The sequence below is a fragment of the Grammomys surdaster genome, unplaced genomic scaffold, assembly GCF_004785775.1.
Source record: "Grammomys surdaster isolate TR1022 unplaced genomic scaffold, NIH_TR_1.0 187, whole genome shotgun sequence".
NCBI classification, from domain to species: Eukaryota; Metazoa; Chordata; class Mammalia; order Rodentia; family Muridae; genus Grammomys; species Grammomys surdaster.
In genome coordinates, this window is record NW_021604632.1 from 10,081,432 (window position 1) to 10,093,816 (window position 12,385).

At 46.6% G+C, this 12,385-nt stretch overlaps 1 protein-coding gene across 2 annotated transcripts in view; it reads left to right on the plus strand.

Moving 5' to 3' along the window:
- The window catches only part of Atp6v0d1 (ATPase H+ transporting V0 subunit d1), a 39,657-nt gene that overhangs the window by 11,630 nt on the left and 15,642 nt on the right, over positions 1 to 12,385 (plus strand). Inside the window, exon 1 of one of the 2 annotated variants that reach the window (XM_028768674.1) lies at positions 11,189 to 11,310. The exons of the other annotated variant lie outside the window; for it this stretch is intronic. Coding sequence (XP_028624507.1) covers positions 11,304 to 11,310 — 7 coding nt within the window. The 5' untranslated portion in view covers positions 11,189 to 11,303. Of the gene's footprint in view, positions 1 to 11,188; positions 11,311 to 12,385 lie in introns of those variants that run through there. 2 annotated transcript variants of the gene reach the window in all.

The window sequence follows — 12,385 nt, forward strand, 5'->3', positions numbered from 1 at the left end:
ACAGCAGAGTCCTAGGATTTTGAATCTAGGGGAGAGAAAGCTAAGGCCACATACTGAAGGGATCACAGTCTCACAGATCCTATTTCTGAGTAATAAGTGGCAGTAGAGACAAAACAATTCTGAGGGTTAAAGGGAATTAGAGATTTGGAAGAGTCTAAGTGAGCTAGAAAATAAGAGTGTAGCAGACTGAGGGTACCCAAGCTTCTCTTCACATCATTGTCCCTTAGAAACCTGTCTATGCCAATGTAAGACCAGTTTCTCATGTCAGGCTCATGCCAACCTCGTACGAATTTTGGCTTTTTCAGACACATGTCTACTTCTGATCTAATTTTTTTTTTTTTTCGAGACAGGGTCCCTGGCTGTCCTGGAACTCACTCTGTAGACCAGGCTGGCCTTGAACTCAGAAATCCGCCTGCCTCTGCCTCCCAAGTGCTGGGATTAAAGGCGTGCGCCACCACTGCCCGGCTTAATTAATTTAATTTTATGCGTATTGGTCTTTTGCCTACATGTCTGTCTGTGTACCACCTCATGCATAGTTGGTGCTTCAGGAGGCCAAAAAAGGGCATTGGATCCCCTGAAACCAGAGTTGCAGATGGTTATGAACTGGATGTAGGTGCTGGGATCCAACTCTTCTGAAAGAACATCCAGTGTTCTTAACTGCTAAGCCATCTCTGTAGCCTTTTTAATTCATTTTCTTAAAAATGCATAGGATTGTTTTACCTGCATATGTGTATGTACATATGTGCACCATGTACATGTTTGGTCAGAAGAGAGCATTGGATCTCATTGAACTGTGGTTATGGATGGTTGTAACCCATCAGGTAGGTGCTGGGAATTGTATTTGGGTCCTCTGCAAGTTCAAATGCTTTAAACTGCTCTCCAGCCTCCTAAATTTCCATTGTTTATGACACATGTCTGCACCTTCCTGCAGGTGTCAGCAGTTTCACACCTGCAGGGGCTGGTGACTGGGGGAGATGGAGACCAAGAGTCTGAGGCATGATGAAATTGGAAGGATGTGTTGAGTAGGAACTGGAGCTGGAGCACCCTCTTCTTGCCAAGAGCCAAGCCCCTCATGGTTGTCTATAAGCCATCATTCCTTTGGCCACAAGAGGGTGCACTAGGACCACTCTGCTGATGCGAGCCTGGAGGTGTAGCATCCTTAAGCTGTACATAGCACCTGTCTATAGCTGCTGTCCTTTAGGATTCTGCCCTGGGCTCTACTTCTGTCACTGAGTCCACAATTAGCCTCTCAGATTAGGTATAGGGTTCAGTGTTTTCTATTTGTTTCTTTCTGCTCTTTTTCCTCTGTGTCCCACCTTCCAAGCATAGGATGAAGACCAGAGAACATTCTCTGATAGTCATTCTCTGTCCTGATGCCCGGTACAGGATGCGCTAACCTTGACTAATACACTGTCTACATTTACTTGCATCTCGATTGTCTGGCAGCTCTCAGAGCTGGAACAGCAGCCATTACAGTGTACTAGTTTATGAGCTCTTAAGATATCTTTGGAGGCCGGGCAGTGGTGGCACATGCCTTTAATTCCAGCACTTGGGAGGCAGAGGCAGGCGGATTTCTGAGTTCGAGGCCAGCCTGGTCTACAGAGTGAGTTCCAGGACAGCCAGGGCTACACAGAGAAACCCTGTCTTGAAAAACAAAACAAAACAAAACAAAACAAAACAAAACAAAACAAAACAAAACAAAAGATGTCTTTGGACGTTTCAGGTAGGAGCTTGAGGTTCCTCAGGGGCCAAGACCTTGCTTTTCAGTCTCCTAGAAATATACCCTTCATCAGCGTTTCACCCTTGTTGGTTCTCCCCTTGTTGGATCTAACCAGAACTCATCCATAGTATAGACTCTCTTCAGTTCTCTTTGGAACTCTAAGAAGGACATTTAGGCATGTGTGTGGCATATACCTACTTGTAAGTGATTCTGAGAGAGAACTAAGCACGGTACCAAACTCCAAGTAAGCAATGTTGGCTCTATAATTATACCAAGAGTGGGGTCATTAACAGGTAACTGACAATTCTTTTTTTTTCTGTCCCCCTCTGCTCTCATTTGAATGCCTTTCCACTGAGGTCACTGCTTCTGCTTAGCCGGTATTACAAGGCTGACTTCCTTTGTCTCCCCACTCCCTTTAAGAATACAGGAAAATGAAAGATCACTTTAGCTAGATTGCCATTTCATAACCTAGATGGCTTTTCTGCCTATCCATACCCAGCATCCTGTAGCTTCCCTGATGGACTATGAAGATGTGCTCAGAAGCCTTGACTGGACTGACCATCTGAGGAAAGATAGGCTGACTTTCAGCAGAGGAAAGGTTTTGGGAGGAAAAGCCCTGACTGATTGCTGCACACTGTTTACCTAGCCAGCTCTGCCTGCTCTAGCCAAGGGTACTTGACTAGACTTTGGACATTCAGGCAATGGATTCAGGACTTGGCCTCAACTAAGACTTCATATTTGGTAGATGAGGCTCCCTTCCTTCTCGCTTGTCTTGTTGCTGTCTGTATTCTGAAGGCTAGATTTCCCTGTGTTTTTCCTGTATCTGCTACTAGCCCTGCCAACACTGCTTCACTGGTGCCTAGGCCACCAATCTAACCTGAGCCTCTGAGTAGCCTTTGAAGGTTGTGTTACAGGGTGTCAGAGTGACCTGGGCCTGACCAGACTAGGATATGGCAGAGCTAGATAGGTTCCTGAGGTAACTTATCCAACCTTCTTATTTTATCTGAGAAATTAGGTCCCAGATAAAACCAAGGGCTTACTCTTAGTCTCCTGACACCGGTTTTGGTTCTTCAGGTCCAATTATTCTAGATTCTGTCTTTTTTCCCTCACTTACTATTTAATTTGTTTATTGAAGACTCCCTGGGCTGTACCTGTGTTTATCCAGCCCCTGACTCAGGGATGGCTGGTGGAAAGAATCCCTGCTTCTGGGCTCTTGCCAATCCCTCAGGCCTTGCCAGAAGAAACTTAGATTAGAGTGAATGAGTTGGGAGTTGAGGAATTGAGGTGAGGTGTAGCCATGATCTGCCTCAAAAGACCCTGAGACTTCATGTGGCATGAATGTGGCAGCTCATTCATTTTCTCTACCCACTAAGTTTCAAAGTATGTTCCACATGGCCAGGCCTGGGGGGGAACAGAGAGTAGGAAGGTCTTTCAGTCATTGCCAAGACTTTTTACTTCTCACATTTGTACAGTAGCTTCCATCATTTGGATCTAACTTTCATTTCATTTAAAATATTTTTTATTAGAGAGAGAGAGAGAGAGAGAGAGAGAGAGAGAGAGAGAGAGAGAGAGAGAGACTGACTCTGTGTGTGTCTGTGTGAATGTGTGTGTGGGGTGTCTGTGCATATATTTCTAGGTACCCATGAAGTGCAGAGGAGTCAGGTCCCCCAGCAGCTGAAGGTATAGGCAGTAACATCTGCATGATATGGATGCTGGGAACCTAACTTTTCTGTAAGAGCAACAATGCTTTTAACTGTTGAGCCATTGACTCTACCTTTTAAACTATGAATTGTCTTACTGTGTCCTTGAGTGGACATGTAATTGGGGATAAGCTTAAGGTAGGCTGAATAAAGGGTACTGAACAGGACCAATCTAGCTAGTTATTGCTGCATGCTGCCACCTTCTTACCTGGTCCAAGTCTCTTGTCTCTGCAAGACATATGTATAGTGTGAATTAACTCTGCCCCTGGCCTGGGCTATTCTGTGCAGTTTCCATGAAACCAAAAGTAACATGTCTTCACATCCTTGAATGAGGCTTGATCTTTTGAGCCTATCCATAAGGCTGAGGCCAAAGCAATATTTATTTATTTATTTATTTATTTATTTATTTATTTATTTACTTTAAAATTAATTTATTTCTGAGACAAGGTTTCTCTTTGTATCCCTGGTGCCCTGGAACTAGCACACTCTGTAGACCAGGCTGGCCTTAAACTCACAAAGATCTGCCAGCCTCTGCCTCCTGTGTGTTGAGATTAAAAGTGTGCATCATTGTTGCCTGGCTGAGTATTTCTTTCTTATGTCTCTCCATTGGACTGTCTCTGAGCACCATGGACTTGGCAAGATGCTCCTGCCAGAATCCTGGTATAGTAGAACAGAGATGATAGCTCTAAATCTGCCCTTCTCCATCTGAGCAAGCCCTAGCTTTCCTTCCTGTCCTTCTTCTAGAGGTCTGTATGTAGAACAGGAGCCCAGCATCAAGGACTGACTGGATCACCCAGGTGCTGTGGTCCAGCAAACCCAGGACCTAGACATGGATATGTCTAGCATTTGAGCACAACTCACTGCTACTGGTAGTGTTCATTTGGCTGCTTGGCACCTAACCAAGTCAGACCACTTTACCTCTTTTACACCCAGACAATTCACCTCTTTGAGAAGTGCAAACAGTTTTCTTTATAGTCCCAGATTTACTCCATTCTGCAGATTCTATAACTGTAGAAACAAACCTAAAGAAGAAAGCTTACATAAGGCCAAAGTGCATGGTAGCAGCAGAAGAGGTGTGGTCCTCAACTCCCAGGGTAAGTTCCCTTGATTGTCAGGCGAGGCTGTGGTTGGAAACACAAGGAAGCTACTCTGCAAGCCTGTGTCTTGTGGGTCAAGCCAGTCCTGTGAAGTCTTAGGACTAAGGAGGGAATAGCTTGATGAAGGCCGTCCTGTTGGATTACCACTCAGTTAGAGGAGAGCTTCTTGGAACTTGCCCTGGGTGCAGCAGTAACCAGTTCTGCCCCTCCCTTTGGCACATGAAGCTATTATTGCCTGACTGGCACCCTCCTGATTGTCAGATGAGTTGACTTCCTCATGAGTTATGAGAGATGCTTTCATTGTCCTAGCTACAGGGACTGGGTGTTCCTGAGATCATGTGGGTAATTAAATATGGTTCTGCTGCCACCTGCCACCTGTCCCAAAGCTAGGAGTGGGTGGCTAACATGGGACAGACATCCTGATGACTCTTGGACATGGAGAGCAAGCTTCCCACCAATGTTTGGTGTTGGTGGATGGTGTCACCAGTATCATCTAGACCACCTCTAAAGGGTTTAGCCCCACCCCTTGCTGTCAATGTCTCACCTTAACTTTTTTTTTTTTTTTTGGTTTTTCGAGACGGGTTTTCTCTGTGTAGCCCCAGCTGTCCTGGAACTCACTCTGTAGACCAGGCTGGCCTCGAACTCAGAAATCCACCTGCCTCTGCCTCCCAAGTGCTGGGATTAAAGGCGTGCACCACCACTGTTTCACCTTAATTTCTAAGCCTCCAGCATGAAATAAAATTCAAGTCCAGAGACCAAGGAGGGAACACTTCTGTCCTTGCCCTGCAGGAGCTCTGTCTTATACCAACTGAAACACAGTAACGGTGTGTGGCTATGCCAGCAGTAGATTCCAGGTTCTGATGGCCTGCCAGGTCCTAGGGCTTCCCATAGAGCCGGAACTGCACTTGCCTGCTCTACCTCCTGTTTGCCCCCAAAACTCTGGGGCTGTAGCTCAGGGAAGCCCAGGGTATAGTGTGTATGTGGGGGCAGAGTTGGGTTATAACCTTTGTCTGTCCAGATATCTGGGCTGCTCAGAGCTCCATATAGTCTTGTTTTGTTTTGTTTTTTTTTTCGAGACAGGGAAATAAGGGGCTGGGTGTTTCTTGTTTGTTTGTTTGTTTCGAGACAGGGTTTCTCTGTGTAGCCCTGGCTGTCCTGGAACTCACTCTGTAGACCAGGCTGGCCTCGAACTCAGAACTCCGCCTGCCTCTGCCTCCCAAGTGCTGGGATTAAAGGCGTGCGCCACCACCGCCCGGCTCCATATGGTCTTATTGATAGGTGAAGTAACAAATGGAATTTGGGTCAAGCATCCCAGATCTTGAGCCAGCCCTATTCTTCTATCTCTAGTAAATAGTAGAGTTGTGCTGGTGTGTTTGCGTGCTCATATGGTATAGGGATCCCTCAGGTGGTGACATGGAGGGCATGCTACAGGCTGGAGGAAGGATTACTATAGACCATGAAAAGGAGAATTGGAAATTCTTTGGAGAGCTAAATTGGGTAGCTCAAGCCACAGCTGGAGTGGTGAAGACTATTGGGTTGAGAGTGTTCATTAGAAAGCTTTGTGTGGCATCCTTTCTGATGGAAAAGATGGTGTATAGTGTGCTGTGTTGATGTCTTTCTGTATACCATCACTTCCATTTAATGTTCATATAGGTGCCCTGAGGGTGGGAGTGGGCACACAGTTCAAGTGCTGGGCAGCCAGCCAAGAGCCTAGATATACAGATGTACTATAAAATACTCAGGGCCAAGTGGCAGGATAAGATTTAAACTCACATTTTTATGGCTCCAAAGCCCAGAATTTTCTCATTTTGCACCAGGCAAGGTAGTAGGTATGTACCTGTAATAGTAGCACTTAGAGGCCGTAGGGTTTTAAGTTTGAGGGTCACCCTGGGTTACACAGCAAGCCCTGTATTTAAACACAGACAGACAGACAGACAGACAGACAGACACACACACACACACACACACAATTTCCTTTTCTCTGTTCAAGGAGTGATGTTTTGAAGCCAGTGGTTTGTTAAAGTGGGTCTGTAGAGGAAAGGGAACTGGAACCATAAACCAACTTTTGGAGGAAGGGTATGCCTTCTCCAGGATAAGGGACTCTTGACAGTCTAGGGGTGGTAAGGAAGAGCAGTAAATTTGTGGGGAGGGAGAAAGCTAGCATTAAGTAGAAAGAGTTGAAACACAGGTAATCAGTTGGCATTACCTGGGAGTTTTCAGAGCACTTTTGGCCATAGTGGAGGCTCGAAGGCTGGAGAGGATATTCAGTCTGTGCTGGGGCCTTAGGTAAACCCAGAGTTAATAGTTCTCATGCAGAGGCTCCCACGCTTGTGTTCCAGATGAGGCACTCTGACCTTGCAGATCCAGCCAGCCAGTGCACACATCTGTTTTAGAGCTGACACGAGCCTGAGAAACTCCCCTGAGCCTAGGGAGGAGGTTTTGGCACAGCATATTCATCCAGAAGTATTAGGGTGGCACAGGCTTTATTGAATCACCAAACTGGCCATCCTGTGTTTTCTGATTTTGAACCTCTAGAAGTAATGACGTTGGAAGTGGATTCTTGTTCCTTCGAAGCAGACTCCTCACCTGGACCCAATAGGCCAATGGCCTAGCCACCCTTGCAGGGTTGGCACATTAGGCTCTGTGGAACATGTTCTAGCATCTGGTTTCATATAATTCCTGAAAACTCCTGAGCTCCCCAGGAGAGCGTCATTGAGTAACTCCTGGAAAAGCAGAAGTGAAGTCTGGGAACACACTGTCCCTTTACACTTCACTCTGGCCAGTTGGCCAGCAGGAGCCCTGTGTGGACCATGAGGCCATGGTGAGTGTGGAACTGGGCCACCCTGTTTAGTGTGTTGGTTCCCTAAGGCATGTGGGACCAACCCCTTGGCATAGGCCATGACCTTCCTTTCCTGCTTGCCTAAGTCCTTGGAGAACTGTTGTAAGGGCCAGAGGGCTGGAGAGACCATGTGCTACCTGCCCCCTGAGAGCCAGCTGGATAGCCTGAAAGATCCCCTTCGGGTTGGCAGGCTTGGGAATGCTTTCAGGAAGAGGGTGGAGGCAGGGCTGCTTAGCTCCCTCTCACAGAGCTTGGCTGAGTCACTGCCAAGGCAATATTTTATCATACAGAGCAGAGAGCACTGATCAGCTTGTTGGTGGGACATGGTACTGTACTGTTGAGGAGTCTGGGGTCAGTCAGTAAGGTCAGTAGTCAGGGACAAGACCCTTACTACTGAAAGAGACAACTGGGAATTAAGGATAATCAAGGGGATTTTCAGGACAAATGGAAGCTATGAGGCTAGCCTGAAGCTGGTGCAGACTTATAAGCTGAATAGCCATGCCAGGTGGGTATTAGGCTACAGTCTTTCCAGGTACCTTCAAAGAGCTCTCTGCTGGAGCTGGGACAGTGACCTTTGACATACAACTCAAGGATGACAGAGGCTGCCCTGTAGAAGAGGGAGGGCAGAGGCTCGTGGTTTCTAGAGTGGGGTGTGTGTCTTCCTGTTCAGTCTTCCTGGCCTGGCCTGAGGAAACCTCCAGTTCAAAGGCTTTTTAGTAAGGTCACCTATGGACTTCCCTGGAAGCATTTGCTGGGATGATAGAAGGTGACTGTTGTCAGAAAAGTAGCACTGTTAAGTCAGAGTTGAAGAGTCGAGGACTAAAGCAGTGTAAGGGCTGAGGGCATGAGACCTTGGGCTTTTGGAAGAAACAGCTGTAGCTCCAGGACCACAGAGCCTCTTGAGGAAAGGAGATAGTGACATTAGAGTTGGAGGATTTCACTCTGAGCTTGGTGTGAAGAATGCACTTGGAAACTGAGGAGTAGAGAAGGATGCCTTTGTGGCACTGCGAGTTGGAGTTCGTGGGGGATAGTTACCAGAACATCTAAGACAGGAACTTAGGAAGCATAGGAGGTTTGGGATGGTTCTGGAGGTGTGCTGGGGAGGAGCAAGCCCAGAACTTTGAGCAAGACTAGAAACTGAATTAATCTGCCTCCTCTGAGCTAGGGTTTACTTCACACTAAAGCAAGAACTTCTTGATAGCAGCAACATATTCTTCAACTTGAGAATCAGCCTCCAAGGAAGTCTTTTACTTGAGACTTTATGTGAGAGATCCCAAACTGTCCAGACATTTGGTGCTGGGCCACTGATAAAATTTGAGGTAGACAGCTGGGCTTATGGGTAGACCAGAGTTGTCCCCGGAGTCTACTGTAACTAGATTACAGCTCATACCTCAAACCAGGCATGTCTGGTCCCCTCAAAGACTGTCACTGATGCTGTTAGGCTGCTGAGCCCAGGTCCCATAGCAAACCTAGCCCCTGTTGTCCTTGGGTGCCCTTGAGGAGCTGGGCTAGGGCCAGATGGCTAAGTCTCCCAAGAAGCATCTATAAGTTCCAGGCCTCTTCTATGCTTGGATTCTATTCCCAGTTACATCCCCTCCTCCACAGCCTTCAGAAATAGCAGGAAGCTGAGAAGAGAGAATCCTAACCCAGCTTGTCCTAGCCCTGGCCAGGCCTGTCTGAAGGGCTTACGGTTGCCAGCCACTGCGTCTGGGCGCCAGGTTTCTCCAGCAGGGTCAGAACTGGTTTAGAAGCCCTGTGTGGTCCCCTTGTGGGCGAGCTAAGGAATCAGCCTGTCTCCCTTCCTCCAGTTGCCTTCTTGCCTGGCAGGCTGTCCCTTTTCTTTGGGTCACAGGGAAATGTGGGTCTTAGCCAGAGAAAGTGGTCTGGAACTGGCCCTTTGACATTGTCTCTGGGGGCTTTTAAAAATGAGTTTCCTGGTAAGGCAGACTCTTCCAGCCTTGGGCAGGATTCTCAGTAGAGTCTCCCGGGTTTGCTCTGATCTGACAAACTCCAGCAGAAACCACCCAGCCGCCTGCATTCCAGCAGTGCTCAGAGCCATGGCTTCTCTTGATGCAGCGTCAGCAGAATGCAGCAATGGAAGCACAGGGGTGTCTGCTCTGAAGCCTGTGTGAAGTCCCAGGGGTAGGGCTATACAAAGCAGCACTCAACTGCTCAACTCCAAGCATACTTTTCTACCTTCTTTAGTAATGGTTGGTATCAAAAGCGATGGTAGCAGGATTTGTCACTGAGTAATGATAGTGTGGGCCTATGCTTACTATTGACAAGTGGGTAGTAGTGTTCAGGTGGTCTGCAAGCCAGTGGTCAACTCTTCTGGCTTTAAAGGCTATTTGGGCAGCTGGTTCTATCCCTGAAAGGCCTGCTCTACCAAGGTGGTCAAGGAGGCTCAGAGAACAAAAGAGAGCTGAGGTGGGGACTGACAAGAGACCCACCAGGCGTGCTTGATATCCTAGCCTCTCTACTCTGACTGTGAGACTCTAGACACGGTTCTGGCTTGTATTGATAAGTCTTTGAAATTGACATGTCTGGGAGGTCCAACACAAAGATTGCTCCTGGCATGAGAAGGAGACCATTGCACAGCCTGTGTATGTCCAGGCCTTCTGAGGTGAAAACTCTCACTGGAGTACCAGGTATTTGATGGAGACTAACTGGTTGTTAAAGAGAAAGTGTTTGGCAGTTGGGGAAGTTGTTTAGCTGGTCTTCCCAGAGAGAAATTTTGTGATGCAAGGCAAAGTCTGGGATAGAGGAAATGTCATGCTGCTGAAGAGCTCCTCGGGATCCCCAGCGGGAGGTGATAGCTTGCCTAGGGAATCTTCCCAGAGCGTGTGTCAGGGCTCAGAAGGGCAGAATGTGCAGAGGCCTGGGTCCTCAATGCTTTGGGTATGAAGGATTGGGGGACTGAGTAGGGGTAGTAAGCTTGCTACCCTAGGAACTGATGGGGCCAATGACAGGAAGCACTCCAGTCAGAGGAGTGAGTTTTACCCTGGAGCCTTCCTGTGTCTCTGTCTTGGTCTCTGGGGTCAAGCTGTGGGAGCTGAAGAGAATTTTAGGCTGGCTGCTCTGGCTGCACGGATAAATGAACAGTTTGGCCTGGCTGCTGTCAGCTCTAGAACTTCTTGTAGTAAATGTTTGGGAACTTGGTGGTCCTGGACCAGAACCCCTTGCTCATCATGTTGGTCCCCCAGGCCCCAGTAGCAACATGTTTACTGATAGATACAAATATATAAATCAGGGCATGAATATGACATGATAAATTAAGTCTGATTCATTTCAGTACTTATTAGGTGGGATAGCTCGTATTTTTAACCATTTGTTTCATACCCACAAAAACCACTTCAGAGGCATTAATAACCTTTCTTTTTCGTTTTTCTTTTTTCTTTGAAAGTCAAGCAAAGCCATTTTATTTAAGAGGACAATTAGAGTTTCAAAGAAAAACCCCAGGGCAAGCAAGTTGTAAATCTCAGTAGCTGCCTGGAGGAGGAGAATGGAAAAGGAAAAGCAGCCATGCAGTTTGAGTTAAACCATTGTGGAGGTCCGCTGTGTGCAGCATATAGAGCTCCATGGTGGGAAATGGGGCATTAGAGGAGTGAAGCCCAGTATGTTAAGGAAAATATGTTTAAATAAGGGAGAAGAAAAGGAAAAGTTATGCTTCTCAGAGTAATTCAGAAAAGATGGCAGACTCATGAAGCAGCATAGCTGTGTGCTATAAGAAACTACTAGACAAGTGTTCTAAGATAAAAGTCTTGTCAGTACCCTACCCCACCCCCACACCCTATTTCTATTTTTCTTTTCTTTTTCAAGACAGGATCTTACAGCCTAAGTTGGCCTTAAACAACTGAACTACTTCTGCCCCAAATAGTGGGATTATAGGCATATACCATCACACCTGGTTTTGTACAGTGCTAGAGAATAAACCCAGGACTTCATATATGCTAGGTAAGCTTTCTGCCAGCTGACCTAAAACCATGTTTTTAATGTTTTTTTTTTTTTAAAAAAGATTTTGCTCTTGCCTAGTCTCAAGGTTATTACAATGTGGAGGTAGAAATGCTGGCAATAGACTGTTATGGCAATAGCTATCAATAGCTGCCTGTGATCTCAGCACCAGCACTTGAAAGGCTGAGGCAAGAGGACTGAAAAAGTTTGAGGCTAGCCTGGTCTACATTGTGAGTTCCAGGCCAACTTGTGCTATGTAACACAAGATCATGTTTCAAAGAGGCTGGGCATGGTGGCACATACTATAAATCCTACACTTGAGAGGCAGAGTCAGGGAGACCTCTGTGAGTTCAAGGCCAGCCAAGCTACATAAGGAGATCGTGTCTTGAATGAATGAATGAATGAATGAATGAATGAATGGTCTAGTTTGATGGCTTCCTAGTTCAGATTCCCAGAATCCATAAAAAGCTGGGTGTGGTGGCATGTATTTTTATACCAGCAATGGTGAGATGGGAGACAAGACAGGTGGATCCCTATAAGTTCACCAGTCAGCTTCTCTAGCCTACTTGATCAGGTTCCAGGCCAGTGAGCAACACTATCTAAAACAAAAGGAAGAGCCTGAAAAGTATCTAAGATTTTCTTCTGACTTCTACAATCATACATGTGCACACAAACATATAAAAAAGTAAAAATAATAAAATATACCTCAGTGGTACAGTATAGCCTAGCATATATGAAGCCCTAAGTTCAGTTTCCAGCACTGCAAAAATAAAATAATCACTGGCTACTGTGTGAGGAGTGGACTAGAGGCAGGGCTGAGTCATACTTTTCCATATATGTCTCTAAAAATTGAAGAGAATTCTAAGTATTAGTTTGTCTACCTCCAGCCACTGTTAAGGGGAACCCATCCCCTTAACACACATCCTTCAAGCCCCTTGTCACTTTTTCTTCATGCTTCCTAGGCCCCACCCCTTGCTGCAGTCCAACCCAGCATACTCAACAGTATCTTTTCTTTTCCTTCCTTCCTTCCTTCCTTCCTTCCTTCCTTCCTTCCTTCCTTCCTCCCTCCCTCCCTCCC